The sequence below is a fragment of the Meleagris gallopavo genome, chromosome 14 (genome assembly GCF_905368555.1).
Source record: "Meleagris gallopavo chromosome 14, MGAL_WU_HG_1.1, whole genome shotgun sequence".
NCBI lineage: Eukaryota > Metazoa > Chordata > Aves > Galliformes > Phasianidae > Meleagris > Meleagris gallopavo.
The window spans coordinates 6,712,893-6,728,018 of NC_139417.1; the positions used below are offsets into that span (position 1 = coordinate 6,712,893).

At 47.1% G+C, this 15,126-nt stretch overlaps 1 protein-coding gene and 1 long non-coding RNA gene across 4 annotated transcripts in view; one reads left to right on the top strand and one right to left on the bottom strand.

Moving 5' to 3' along the window:
• BICD2 (BICD cargo adaptor 2) overlaps positions 1-9,871 on the bottom strand; it is a 79,311-nt gene extending 69,440 nt beyond the window's left edge. For 2 of the 3 annotated variants that reach the window (XM_085236052.1, XM_085236051.1), the window contains exon 1: positions 9,408-9,870. In XM_085236052.1, coding sequence (XP_085092178.1) covers positions 9,408-9,647 — 240 coding nt within the window. In that variant the 5' untranslated portion in view covers positions 9,648-9,870. Of the gene's footprint in view, positions 1-9,407 lie in introns of all 3 variants that reach the window. The other variant, XM_085236050.1, reaches the window with a different exon arrangement.
• A 71-nt stretch (positions 9,872-9,942) lies between these two features.
• On the top strand, positions 9,943-12,249 carry LOC146543407 (uncharacterized). The gene is made up of 2 exons (XR_014886425.1): positions 9,943-10,878; positions 10,945-12,249. It is a non-coding gene; the product is annotated as an uncharacterized LOC146543407 (long non-coding RNA).
• Positions 12,250-15,126: the final 2,877 nt, after the last annotated feature.

The following is a 15,126-nucleotide window of genomic DNA, read 5'->3' on the forward strand; positions in this document are numbered from 1 at the left end:
TTGCCATTAAGTCTCCCATGTTGAAAGTAATTAGACTACAACACAGCCTATATTTTTTTGCTGTTTTCAGAAACGTTCCAACAAAGGCTCTTTGAAAGCACAAGCATTAAACTCAAACCAGCTACAGATTTGAAGGCACGACGTTGCGTACACATTTGTTTATGTTAGGGGTTTAAGATTAGAAACATCTGTACAAGGTTAGATGCACAGTTAACACTTCATACATGCAAACACAGAACTATATTAGGAGTATCAGAGGTTTTAAACTATCTGGCACTTATAACACAGCTACTGGAGTCGTGGAATTTTTCCTATTCCAGATAAAAAGAGAAAATGCTGGGGCAGCTCAGGGAGTTTCTAGCCTTTGTGGCTGCACAGAGAAACAAACCAAGCAAATTCTTCACTTCTGCCTCTACTCTGAGCTCCAAAGACTATAGGCACATATATATATATATATTTTTTTTTTACTTAATAGGCACAATTCCTGGTATTTTGGCATTTAACTCTGGCAATACTACCAGTATATATTCAGCACAGAAAGACAAGACTTTGCCTAAGGAAAACTGTTTCCAAGACTACACCAGGAGTTGTCTCTTTCCTCAACGGGTTTCCTACACAAGTAAGGGCACAGACCTGCTCTGCACATCCAGTACAAGCCCAGCACGTGGCAGAAAAGATGTCTTCCGTGTGCTAATAATTCCCTCTTGCTTCAGACAGCTTTTCTGGCAGTGCTTTCTTAACTCACCTGTGAGTCAGTCCTGCTGGAATGGTCCCTATTCTCACTGAGGTCCCAGAGGATCTTGTCACAACTGAATAACCAGATGTTGGAGAAATCTTACTAATAATTAGAAAAAATGCATTACAATTCTGCTCTCACTAGCTCATTGTGATCTTTGCAATTGACATGAGGGGAGAGATGAGTGCCTTCGTGCCCATTTGAATCAGCTCCCATTGCAGAAATGCCAGGAGGGAAACAACCATTATATCCTAGCACAAGCAGACTGGAAAAAAAAAAAAAAACAGCAATGTTTGCCAAAGTGATTATGGATTGAATCAATGATACAACAATCCAAGAAGTTTGGATTCAAAATAAAATTCTTATTCAAAATACAGATGGAAAGAAATTGTATCACAAAACTAAAAATAAATGCAGTGTAATAATCCAAGCCACAATCTTCTTTATCTTAACTTTTTCCCCAACAGAAAAAAAAAGCTCCACACAAACACAAGCCATGCTAAATAAACCTGGCTTAGCAAAGGGATATCGAATTTAACAAAACATTCTGCTTTTCACACATCTGAAGTTAATTCATTTGCACTATTTAGATGTTAGATGTCAATTTAAGGTGGCTATAGAGTATGCTAAAGATCCCACTTTGTCACCAGACTTACTTGTTATGTACAGGAGACAGATTTTTACAAGACAGGACCTCATTCATCTCAGAAGCCAAGCAGCCATTCAGATTTTAGAACGACCATCCATATTGTTAGGAAGGAGCAGAAAGCTGGCTGGCAAAGGCCAGAGCGCTCAGATTTATTTAAGATTACAAAGCTTATCACTCCATTGTCATTGGGAGAAAAGAAAACCAGGGTATTTTCTGGAGGACAAGGCCAGGTCAAAGCCTTCTTAAAGCACTGATGCTTCAGAAGGTGGACAGAAGGTGGTTTGCATTTTCTTACACATTTGGTCACACTAAAAATGTTGCTGTATTCAAAATGCAAATTGTGTTTTTAAAGCCCTGTGCTACCAGCGCAGCTGTAAGGTGCAAGAGAATATCCCCACAATGCTGAGTGACACAATGAAAATCAGCACCAAGTGTGTGAAAAGGACTTCCGCAATGGGAAATGGCAAAGATTGAATCACAGACGTTGGAAGAGAAAACAGAATCACATGGAAAAAAAAAAAAAGTATTCGAGGAGGGAAAAAGTTACAGCTCTTGTTATATCACTGTTATTGACATGACATGTTATATTATATACAAGACTACAAACCTGAGAGATAAAATTTGGGCTGGACACAAAGAAATCAATCACCATTCCTCACGTCAAGAGAGGTGATTTATGTTAAAAAATGGTCTCCAGATTTTTAAACAGCAGCTGTTTGGTTTTAACCCGTTCTTGATTACAAACAAATGCTTCATGGCAGTGCCACCAAAGTGAGCTGAGCGGGAATGCTGGCAGGAAAACACCCTGGGATGAAGCTGCAGTGCATCCCGCCTCCTTATAACAGGGCACGCTCCAAACAAACATCCTTCCCCGAGCACTGACCTCAAAAAGAGACTAAAAATCAATGCAACAAAATCTCTGTGTGTAGGAAGCAATAAAACCTGGCTGGCGTGGGCAGGTGAGAGGGCAGTTCAAACGTCTGTTTAGTTGGTGCCTATATCGGAGAAAGAAGTTATCCACCATCCATCAAGGCAATACGCTTTCCTGCCTAGAAACCAGAGCTAACTGACATGGCCAGCTGCTCAGCACTGCGCGGCAGGACATGCAGACAGACTCCCAGTGAATTTCCTGCAACAACCCCTCACTGCCCGCAGCACAGCACTCCGTGCACCGCTCCGCAAGCGTGCTACGGCACGGGCTGTGCGCCGGCACCAATTAAAGGGTAACAACAAAAATCACAGAGACAAAGGACTGCAGCACAGCACAGGGCCGTGCAGCGCACCACAGGACATGCCGCTCTTTCTGCACAAGCTGGGAAGGCCCTAATATGGCACGGCTGCTCCCCATCCCAGCACCAAATACGGCACAGGCTGAGGAGAAGCCGGATCCAGCCCAGCACTCGGTTCCAGCTGGGATAGGGTCAAAATTCCCAATTCAGCTCATGGACAGGCACTCAGCACACAGAGCTGAGCACAGCTTTCTGTACATGAGCAGGACTCCAGTTCACTGCTCCTCCTGATCTCCGGAGATGAGCCTGCCCGCTTCAAGGCAGGGCAGGGGACAGCTCTGGGTGCCAGCTGTCCCCTGGGCTCATCCTAGAAAGGGTGTAGGGGCAGCACCCACACGGGGTGTGGCAGGCAATGGGGGAGAACGGAGTGGAGGAAAAACATGAGATGGGCACAAGGAAGGAAAGGGCTGGAATGAGAAGAAAATAGGAAGAAGCCCCATTTCTCAGCTATTACACCTAAACCCAGCTACTCTCCAAAATGGAGGCTCCTACATTCATTCGGATGGCAACATTTATTTATGTCATTTCCCCCCTGCTAAGGTTTTGTGGATCATCTTTCAAACCCATGCTATATTCCACTGTTGCTCAGTTACAGACCTGAACAAACCATTCCCTGCAGTCTGCCAAATGCAGAGAAAGAGAGCAAATGAATGCCTGGAGGATGAATCACCCTCTGGAAGTCATCTTACGGCCCCACACTGCTACAGATTAGTCACAACCTCACATACAGTAGAGAGAAAGAGGAAATGGTGAATCTATTAACGCCACGGCAGCGCACAGCCCTGTAACTACTGTTTCCACCCCTCTCCCCCTCCAAGGGAAAGCAGGCAATTTTCCAAATCATTAGAATTTTCTTTCAGATTAGAAGAAATATGTTCTTCAACTCAAAGGGATAAATTAGGTATTAACACCCCTGAAACTAGTGAGTTTGTTCCAGCAGGGTTTGAAATGGCAAGCAGGAGCTGCGATTTGAAATGGGCCAACTGCAGGGATCGCCACAGCGGCTTGAAGAAAACCGCCGTGAAGCAAAATGCTGTGACTGGGTTGGAGGCTCCCAGCAGCAGGCAGGAGGTCTGACACAGCAGGGATGAACAAACTTCCGCTGGTACAAAAGGGATGACAGAACATACAGCCCATCAGAACCCCCTTGGGTTCACCCAAGCCCTTAGCAAAGCCGCTCGGCAGCCCTGAGCCCAGCACACGGCCCCAAATCTGCAGAGCCTCAGCTCTTATGTGCCTCAGTTCCTGAGTGCAGTTCACCACATGCCCTCCACCAGCACAGCTAATGCCAAATGTTGCCGCTCTTCCAGGGAAAAAATAGCAGAAGGGATTGCTGCTGCCAAGCTTTTGTCTCGTGAAACCTTGGATGTCATCGATTGTAGAAAATTCAAAACAAATGAATGTTGGCTGGATGGTCAGGGACAGCCTTCATTCTTGGCCAAGGCACAGACAAGCATCACAAACAAAAATAAAACATGAGTTTCGCAGTTCATCAAGGCCCAGCTCTCAGCTGAGCCTACAGGAACATCAGGAAAGCCACTACTGTAACAAGCTTTTTTAAATTTAATTTCATCTAAAGTTCTCAACTGTTCACCCAAACATTTGTTGATGTTCTGTTTAAAGTAGCATGTCCTGTATTTCACAGCAGAAAGCACAAGGAGGAGTTGGGCACTCTCGTGAGGAAATCAAGCTTTCAGAAGAGCAAATCAAGCAGCACTGGCAAAGAAAAAGCAGCTGAAAACACGAAGCCGTACAGGTTGCTCACTTCCAGTACAGCGGGAAAAACTGGAATGTTCGACTTTTCAGGCTTTGTTTTGGTAATATGTAAGAAAGGTATCTTTTCCAAAACACAGCAGCAAGTGCCCATAGTGCTCCAGACATCAGATTAAAATGTAGGTGGCTGTATGCTTAATGTAAACCAATTGTTATCGATCAAAATATAAGGAGTTTGGTTTTCATGGCCTTGCTTACCTCAACAACCACAGGTTTGTCCAATTTCACACCGGAGACAGCAATTCTGGTCTCTCTTCCATTTCAAGTGAGCAGGTGTTCAAGTCTGTCCAAGTAACAACCACCACCAAAGCCACAAGTTCACTGATGTCGTAGAATCATAGAATCACAAGGTTGGAAAGGACCTACAAGACCATCTAGTCCATGTGTTAGCTATTTTCCATCAGTATGTTCGAAACTGATAACGAACTCCCCAGCGATTTGTAGCTGTCCCTTATTGTACATTTACATGCAGACAGACAGAATGACAGACAGCCTATCAGGGTCAATTTGGGAAAACAAAACAAAAAAATCACACGTGTATTTTATGCACTACCTCCTTCTGTTTTAACAGATGGCTGGATGCAACGGTAAGGTCCTTCCCTTTCAACAGGGAATAAATCTAACCACTGAATATTTGTCAGGAGGAGCCTGCAGAGCCATGCCCATGGCCATAGAAGTATTGCTGCTGACCATTGTCATCTACCATGAAAAGGCCTGGTCGAGCAGGGGTTGCACTGTGGGCACACAAGACTGAATCCCAGGCTACCACTGGCTTGTTACTACTTGATCCCAACCATCACTTTCCTTCACCTTTGTTCCAAAACAGTAAATGAGCACAGCAATACAGCAGCACAATAGGTAAAATGAAGTCAATAAACCTGATAACTATCTTATACGTCTGTCTGTAAGGTATACTGCATTTTTTCCAATGGGAAAAAGAGTTATTTCTCCTTCACTTTTAAATATACATAAGTTAAAGTGTTAAAACAGCACGGATGAAGTATCACGTATCCCATTAATTGTTACATATGTGAGTGAATTAACCAAAGCAGAACCATCCTGAGTGAGCTCTCCACTCAAGCAATACATTCAAATAAGCTACACAAATATTACAGCCTGGGCACGTACCGCCTCCATTGCAAAACATGCCCCACTTCATCTTAATGAGCAATGAGGCAGCTCAAGATTTCATTTGCATGTTTCTTTCGGAGACAGCTTCTAAGTCTATCCAGGAGCCCTCTACAAAGAGTTTGTGTCATGGAACAAAGTCAGTACGTGATCCTTAAAGGCAAAAAACAGTAACAAAAGCTACTGCCACCCTACAGAGAAACAAGCAGTCACGTACAGCTCACTGCTTTCTCTCCAGGCATTCCTTTGTCATCTCCAAAGAATATTTTATGTTAACCAAAGATTTGGTTAACATGTTTCCTTTGTCTTCTCCTTGCTATAAAAACAAAACACTGTTGGCAATACTCTTCTGAAGTGTTTAATGTTCACAATACCTTTGCATTGGCTTGCTCATCACAGTACACTCGGACATTCTGACTGCTATATAACCTCCTACCATGCATCTGCTTTTGACACGAGGTACATCTGATGCTTTCTGAAGAGCACAACTTCACGTCACCACACACAATGTGTGTTGTGTATTGGGAAAAAAAGAAAAAGGTGTTGGGAAACTAAAGAAAGGCAGGCTGTATTTTGATGAAGGCAAGTAGTATGAGAGAAAAAAGTGGGACCCCAGTTGTATCGGCGCTCTTATCTGCCTTTGTAAGCTTTCTACCCACCCACCCCCTTCCCTTAAAACATACACAGCCTTGGCATTAACTGCAATGTACTGACACATGCTTTTAAAATTTCAGGACATACACAATCTACAAGCACCCTTTTACATTATTACAGAAATAAATAATTCATAACATAATCATGCCCCTGCATTCTGAGGGATTTAAATGCAAGTCTACCATCACCAATACTGCATAACCATCTAATTTGAAAGTAGCTTTGGACAGCAGCCAGTTTCATATCTAACCAAATAACTGTAAATCTAACTGGCATCTCAAAAGCAACTCAAAAGTACTAAGCAAAGCAGATAAGCTCTTTTTCAAGCTAACCTTCCAAGCCACATTGTCCTACAAATCATCAGGATGCCAATAAACGAATTCCCATCACTTCTCTGAGCTACAGCATACAAAGAGCTGATCCTACATACCTTTCCTGTGAGTGCAGCAACCTCGGCTCAGGCAGGTAGGCAGCCCTATAATTTACACAATTAGCATCCTCACAGACAAAGGCTCACAGGATGACTTCTTAGCTGAACACAGCCTACAGAAACAATTCCTTATTGCTTCATCTCCTACAGGGGGCAAATAACGATCAAAACAATCAACATACAATGTGATGTAGTATTTCACTGAGAGTCAGTATCTGATTTCTCTAAATTGGGGGAAAAAAGAATGTATTTCTAAACCATAATGTTTAGTAAGGTTCGAAATCAATTTCATTTCGCAAAAATAAGCGTGGGATTGAAATAACTAGCAAGTTTACCTGGGAAGACAGTTTCTACTTCAGTCTAGGTATCTCAAATGGAAACAGTAGAAGAAACATGGCACAATTACCCTGAGAGGTACAACCTGCAAGCCAGCACCTGAGCAGCGGAAGTACAAATTTGGGGAAAAATCTACAGTTCTCTAAGGACTCCAACTGAAGAGTTTGGTGAGGTGGAGAGCCTCAGTGCAAGGACAGGACAGCCACCCACTGTCACCAGGATGACCTGAATGGCAAATACTGTGTACACGCAGGTGGGTTTGCTAAACAGGGTCCAGCTCTAAGGATAGCATGTACACTCATCAAAGGGATAAAACTGTGAAGGTTACAGCAAGGAAATTCTGCCACAATCACAGATTCAGGGGCTTAAGGGAGAAGCTGACTGGAAAGTTGTGCAAGATCTGACAGCTGCAGCAGAAAAGCCTGTACTTTCAGCAGCCACTATTAGAAAGTTCCCACGCTCAGAGCCCATTTACCTTTGGTATGAACAGGGCTGTGATATGGGATGCTTCATAACATTAAACAAATTAAAGTATAACCAAATTTACAACACCAAGCAAGACAGGAAATTTTACTGTGTCTATGCATAACATGGCTTTATCCTACTGATGTCTCTAGATGTAGCGGACAGAAATAGAACAAGATTTAAGGAGATTGCAATGTCTGTATTTTAAAAGGATGCATGAAGTCCCAGTTTAAGAAGCCAGAGACAGAAAGCACCCCTCTTCCAGACAGCAGTTCCCTTGCCTTCCCTAGGAGCAACCCCATGCAACCTAAGGCACAATCCCTTCAAATATGGCAAGTCCTGTGTGCAAAGTGCCTCTCAGTGTGCCTGGGAAAAGCAAGAAGTTATATAAACAGCAAAGATAAACCCCTCCTTTAACAAGACACCTCATGTATCTGCTGAAGGTTTACAAGTTCTAATGAAGACCAGATTCCTCCCCAACACCACAAGAAAGCAAGAGGAGCAATGTTTTGCCCAGTGCAGTATGACTAGTAGAGTCCTCACATTGTTCCCAGAATTGTTTGCCTCCCAGGTTTTGACTTAAGTACAACAGGACATGCACACACAAAGCAAAATTCTCCAGAATACTAAAAGCAAAAAGAATGAATCATTGCTCATCCTGTCTTTTTTTTTTTTTAATTCTTCCCAAATCTCAAGTCTCTGAAATGTAGCTCTAAAAGAACAAGAAGCAGCTGCCTTCCAGCCATTTCTCGCCTTAAGCAGAATTGGGGCCCACAGCCAACCAAGGGAGTGAGGTATCACCTGTGTCTGAGCCACTCCAGCATCGCCCCGCATTCAGGCTCCAGCTCAGTGAGGTCACACCAGTGTCCTCGCCTCCCCCAGTACCATGTTCCCACATCCCAACTACCAATGGGTTCACTGATTTTCCTCCCATTTCAGCACAACTCTATCACTCCTTCTTTTCAAGACTGCTTCTGCCTCCCTTATCTTTCACACAGCACCTCTACTCCCAAGGGCTGATGATGCCAACACACTTGTTTCCCCCAATATTTGTACTGCCAGAAACAAGCCAGTTCCACGTGGCATCAGCCAGGGAACCATTTGATTTGGGAGGGACCTCTAAGGGTCATCTAATCCAATTCCCCTGCAATTAATAGGGAGGTTCGGCCTGCATTAGGTTAGTAAGAGTACAGACATTTAATTCAAAATAATGAACCTCCTCTGCTTATGCTTATTCTGCTTTTATTATGTTAAACAGAGTCCATCAGATGCACAGGATGCAGGAAGTGAGGGCGTTGACAGGTTCAGCTGAATTGGTACAAATCCATTTGTATTTACTTCCCCTTTGACACAGCACATTTTGATGTTACTTCAAATCCACATCCAACCGACGTGAGCGGCACCAAACACCAACAGCACACGGATCACGTTGGCCAAACACGACCATGCGAGTTCACGTTTTAGGCGGTATCAGATCTTTTGCAAACAAGGCAAGGCCTACATCAGCTGCGAAGCAGCGCGCGGTCTGCTTGCATAGAAACAGTCACCAAAATAACCGGGGCAGGGGCAGCCAAGCGAGTCCCACGGGATTGCGCCGCACGGGCACGGAGCGGCCGCTCACAGGGAGCGCCGAGCGGGTTCCCGCGGGTCCGGACACGGCGCAGCCAGGCGGCACGGGCCGTCCTTGGGGCGGCGAACATCTCGTGTCAGGAGACCTAACAGAACACAGCACCTCCACCGCCAGCGAGACAAGAACCGGCCAGCGCGGAACCGCGTGAAGATGAGCGAACCGAAGCCCGCTGTGTTTCGGCTGGGCACAAATGCAGCCGTTCCGCACCGAGCCCTGCCCCCCCCCGGCCCTCCGCCGCAAGACCGAAGAGGCGGGGAGCCTCCTCCGCATCCAGCCTTCAGGCTCGGCCCCGGCCCGGCGCTCCCCGCCGGCCTCACCTCCTTCAGCTGCTCCATCTCGGCGCGGATGGTCTCGTACTCCAGCTCCAGCTCCTCGTACTGCTGCTTCAGCTGCTGCTTCTCCTCCAGCACGGCCAGCCCGTACTCCGCCGCCTGGATCTTCTCGCGGGTGGTCTCGCCCAGCTCCTGGAAGAGCCGCTTGATCTCGCTCCGCAGCCACTCGGGCTCCGACTCCATCACCAGCCGGGCGTACTCCTCCTCCTCCATGCCCAGCGACATGTCGGCGGCGGGGGCACCGCAGCCGGCGGGTGGAAAGGCGAACGCGCGGCCCGTCCCCCGCTCCTAGCAGCGCCGCGGCCCGCGGCCGGCCACGGCCCCCCCTCCGCCGGCAGAGCCCGCTCGGGCGGCCATCCACGGGCGCGGCGCCGCGCTGCGGAGCGCCCCTCGCACCGCGCTGCCGCCGCCGCGAAACTCGCCCCGAGCGCCGACCGCAATGAAATCATTCAAAGGAACGGCCGGCCCGGTGCCGCGCGGCGCGCTGGGAGCTGTAGTCCGCGCGCTCTGCCGCCCCACGGGGAGGCTCCGCCCGCGGGACTACGTCCCCCACAGTGCACCGCGGCGGCACCGCCCGCGGGGAGGGGCGGCGGGAAGGAGGGGAGCGGAGCAGAGCGGCCCTCTGCCGGGCTCGGGGCGGCTGCACTCTGATGGCTCGGTACGGAGCGAGGGCCGGGGCTGAAGTCGGTGACGGGAAACCGCGTAAGAAAAACAGAACTTCTCGGCGGCGTGCGATGGAGAGGGCCGGCTGTCGGCCCTCCTTCCAGGAAGGCGCCCAGAGCTCAGAACAGCCGCGCTCTGTGCGTCCCGCAGGGCGGAGCGCTGCACGGGGCCGCTGGCGGAGACGGCAGCGCGCGGAGCCGCAGCCGGGACTGCAGGGCCGGGCCTGGGGCTTCGGGCACACTTCCGTGTCAGACACCGTTCTGTCAGACCGCCCCTCTGCCGCCGTCTGTCACACGGCATGTCCTGGAATATTGGTGGGAAATTCAGCCTCTACTGCCGACATCCTCTCTGATATCGTGGGCCAACATCATAAAATAAGAGGCATTACTTTCAGAGCAGCCCTCGCATTTTAGAGTTCTAGAAATGATCAGTAGTTAACGGTTGCTTTGCAGTTGCAGCAACACTCGTGCTACAGAAGGCTAAACGCAGCCATTAGCAGCCCAGCCCACCAGCAGCAGCACCACAAATGAAACCTAACCAGTACAAGCACAGTAGTAGCAGAAAATTCACCACCACACGTATATCCTGGTGTCTGGCTCCTCACATGCAAGCAAGATGGGTAGAAATCAGAAGGCTTCAAAAGCAGTCGAAAAAAAAAAAAGACAGTTCCTTCTTGAAGGAGATCCAATAGCAGGCAGTGCTGGGACAGGATCACAGATACCATGGTGTGGTTACAGCTTGCCAGAATGAAAGTACACACAGCAGGCAACACTCGGCATCGAAAGAATGCAAGGTGAGCGTGAAAAGTGCTGATGCCTGACATGCACAGGTGACCTACACGTATCTTGTTTGTTTACAGGGTTTCACATCTCCAGAGCAATTGGTCCATCAAGGAGTTCTCTATCCACCAACAGGAGAAAAAAGCGCTATGGTCCTCACCATTAGAAAGAGCCTGGCCAGTGGGGCAAGGGAGGTGATTCTGCCCCTCTGCTTTGCCCCGGTGAGGCCATATCTGAAGTATTGGGTCCACTTCTGGGCTCCCCAGGCCAAGAAAGAGAGGAAACTGCTAAGAGAGTCCAGCAGAGGGTCACAAAGATGGTGTGGGGCCTGGAGCATCTCCCATATGAGGAAAGGCTGAGATTGCTGGGGCAGTTCTGCCTGGAGAAGAGAAGGCTGAAGGGGATCTTATCAATGCATATAATTATATAAAGAGCAGGAATGAAGTGCATGGGGCCAGATTCTTTTTGGTGGTGCCCAGCAACAGGACAAGGGGCAGTGGGTACAAACACAGGAAGCTCTATACAAACACAAGGAAAAACTTGTCTTGAAGAATAACGGAGCACTGACACAGGCTGCCCAGAAAGGTTGTGCAGACTCCTTCTCTGAACATGCTCAAAACCTGCCTGGATGTTTTCCTGTGCAACCTACTGTGGAGAACTGCTGGAGTAGGGGTTTGGACTCCAGAGATCTCTTCCAACCCCTGCAATTCTGTGGTTCTGTGATCACTCTGAGAAGAGCATATCTGAGAGACAAGATGCTCATGCAGCACAGGACTACTTGAGAGAAGTAGCGAGAAGTATTGTGGCAAGTTCAGCTGGCACAAATAGATGTGAGGCAGTAATACCTGGGCAACTGTTCAAAAAGGGATTTGCCAAACTGTTAGGAAAAAGCCACCAGATGTTGCTGCAGGTTATACCACTGCACAAATGGTAGGCAAAGACAGTGGCAAAGTTAGAGTAAGCAAGCGCAGTAACTGGGATCCTCATTCCTCAGTCATGGGCAGAACTAATTTCAAAAGCATGCTGAAGGCAGAACTGAGCCAAATAACTCTCTTAGTAGGACCACTGTACATGGGAACAGCTCCATAACGTCAGTGTGAATGGGCCCCACTTTATACCCAGGTGAGGAACTGGCTGCTTCACCTGACTGCCCTGCTGCTTCACCCCTTCAGCAAAGTTCAGAGTTTCTTCCGGAGTCAAAAATAATTGATAGTGAACTGGCAAGCAAATGCCAAACACAGTAACAACAATTACACGCTTGAGCACTCCACAAGGTCTAGCACACGAAGCGCCACCTTTGCTCGTAGCCACAGGGTTTTTTTTTAATGTGCTTTCAACTTCTGTCTGTGCTCATCATGCTCTGTCCTGGTACATATGAGCCCTTATCCCGTTAATGATCTGCTCCATGGCTGAATTTTGCTTCTGAGCCACGTGGCTGCCTCATCCATTTCTCATCATGGCCTTGGCAGCACCTGGAGCTCCTGGTGCCTCATGTGCAGGGATGCATTTGTCCCAGGAGTACTGATGCTACATGCGGACAGTTTCCTGGATCTAAGCAGCAGTTTGATTTTCTCAGCCCATAGCACGTGTGTGAAATTCCTTCACCAATTTATCTTCAAAATCCCTTGGTTTTGTTTGTTTGCTTTTAATGACAGCTAAGTATCTACTTGGCCTTCACAGCCCCATTCTGTGTGATGCCGTCAACATGCTCTCTCCTGTCATCACAGCAGCCCCCATGGCAGCACTGTCCCTATTGTGGGCAGGCTGGTGGCACTCCACTGCCTCCAGGGTCTGTCTCACTTCACCTCTCTTCTTTTCATCATCCACAGAAACCCAAGAGCCTTTTTTCTTTTTTTTTCTTCTTTTTTTTTTCTTTTTTTTCCTTTAAGGAATGTACTGTGTTGGCAAATTCTAGTATTACACCCCAAAGGAATCCATTAACATCCAGGTAGTTACTTCATAACGAACTTTGCAGATTTGGATGCAAAGAGGTTGCTCTGGCAGGTGTCATCAGTGGGATAAGGTGTGTCTGATGATGAGAAAAAGTCGGCAGGCAGAGAGGTAGAGTATCACTGAGGTTCTCTTCAAGCTGGTAACGTTTCCTCAGAGTTACTTTTAACCCCCCTATTTGGTGTCCCCAGGAGTTAAGGTGCTGTAGCCCACACACTGGGAAGCTAAACAAATAGGAGAAGTAAATCAACAAAATCCTCATCTTCCAAATCAAACCGCAGAGCATTTTTCCCAAGTCAGAAAAATAGAAGCATTGTTTCTTGCATTCTCCTGCTCGCCGTTTTTAAGTATAAGGATGTCTTTTCAAATCTGTGGCATTTTATCATTTTCTTTTGTCTTCCCCTAAGCAGTAGCACGGATAATCTCACATGTTCACAAATGATCAGTCCACATTTATAAGAAATACTGGGTTTTCTTCTGCCTCATAGGTTCTGAGCCTTCACTGCGCTCAGGCTTTACCCTGTAAATCAGGACTCAAACAAGCCCTAGCTTTTTTGTCCTCTCCAGAAGCTGAAATTTACTTGTAACAACTCGCTCTTAAGGCATGGGGCTTCAGTTCACATCCTGAAACCTGCTGGGCTTACAATTAAACAGTGAGACCTAGCCAGTTTTTGAGATTAATAGAGATAATAATTCAAACAACTTCACCTGGCAATTCATGGAATCATTCAAGTTGGAAAAGGCCTGCAAGATCAAGTCCAACAGCAACCTAATCATGCTACCCTAATTCTAACAACCCTCTGCTAAATCATGTCCCTGAGCACCACAAATGGTTTTTAAGCACATCCCGGGGTGGTGACTCCCTGGGGGAGTCTATTCCAGTGCTTAACAATCCTCTCTGTAAAGAAGTTTTTCCTGATATCCAACCTAAACCTCCCCTGGTGCAACTTGAGGACATTTCCCCTCATCCTGCCACCTGTCACCAGTGAGAATTAAACCCAAGATTTGTTTGTAGGTTTCATGCTTTGTTATTGTTCTAAACTGCTCAAGATGCAAAGGAAAATGTGCAGCAGTAACTGTAAATATCGCTTTTTCAAAAGCGTTTCTGGACAGCCTAGGAAACAAGAGCGGCTTGTCAAAGCTGAGGCTCTTGTGATCGTTCAAGGTAATGATGTAGCATAACAAAAATTTGAAATGACTGAATGAGCACAGCCCAACCTGTGCCCATAGCCTCCTCTGGGTGCAGCCAGAGGTCACAGCCTATTTCATTATCAGTTCACTGTCTCTAAACTTCATCTGTGCAAAGATGCTGTTGAAGGAAGGCAGTGCAGGAGGCAGGGAAGAGTGGGGATAACCTCTCGGGTTGTTTCCTGAGGTATGTGATGATAGTCACAGGCTATCATATGAGGCTGGTCACAATTCAGCCTGTCCACGAGCTTTGTGTATGGACAAGTAACAAATTGCCATTGTCTCCTATTTCTTCCCATTTTCTAAGAAAAAAATAAAATGACTTTAGCAAAAAAGAAAATACTTTGGGACAGGATCAACGTTTGTGTGAGGTACAGTAATGACCTTTCTTAACCAAAAGACATTTCAAAATAAGAACCTGAAAGTGACTGAAAACTTCAGATATTCACATGGTAGCTGACAAGCTGAGGAGAAACAGGTGAGCTGCTGGCAGGAAGCTGCCAGAGGGAATGTCTGCATGCAAGGCACAAGCGGAGGAATTACAGATGCTTATCGCAAAATGGAATTTTTAGAATGTCTCAGCATAAGGAGAAAAAAATGTGCCTTAGCTTTCAACATTTGACAGAATGCCTTGGCTGGGTGTGGGGAGCACAGGACACACACACAGCCTGTTCCCTGACCCAAGTGCTGAGATGCCCAGGCCTATCAGTGCTGGCCTTCTGCCAGGAGCTGCAGAGGAGGGATGGCTGGGGGTCCAAGTAAGAGCATGTCTGGCACACCATCTGCCAGGTGGAGCAGGGACCAGATGCTCAAGTTACTTCCTTATTCTGCCACGATGGAACAAGCTGGAGAGGAAGGGAGGTTTTTTCCCCAAAATTTCCCTTTTTCCTTCTTGCAAGCCTGAATCACCCCTCACAACCACCTACAGCTTCTCATGACCGTGAGGTACACATCTTACTTTTCAGCATTTCTCTTCTTTGATCTCATTCAACAACAAAGCCTCTTCCAGTGCACAAAGATGTGCTTAGGTAAAGCAGAGCCAAAGACTCTCCATGACCACAGCTCTTTGTCCTTTGGTCTGCATGGAGGTGCTGGGAAGCACTGTGCCTCCAGGGCAGGCCAGG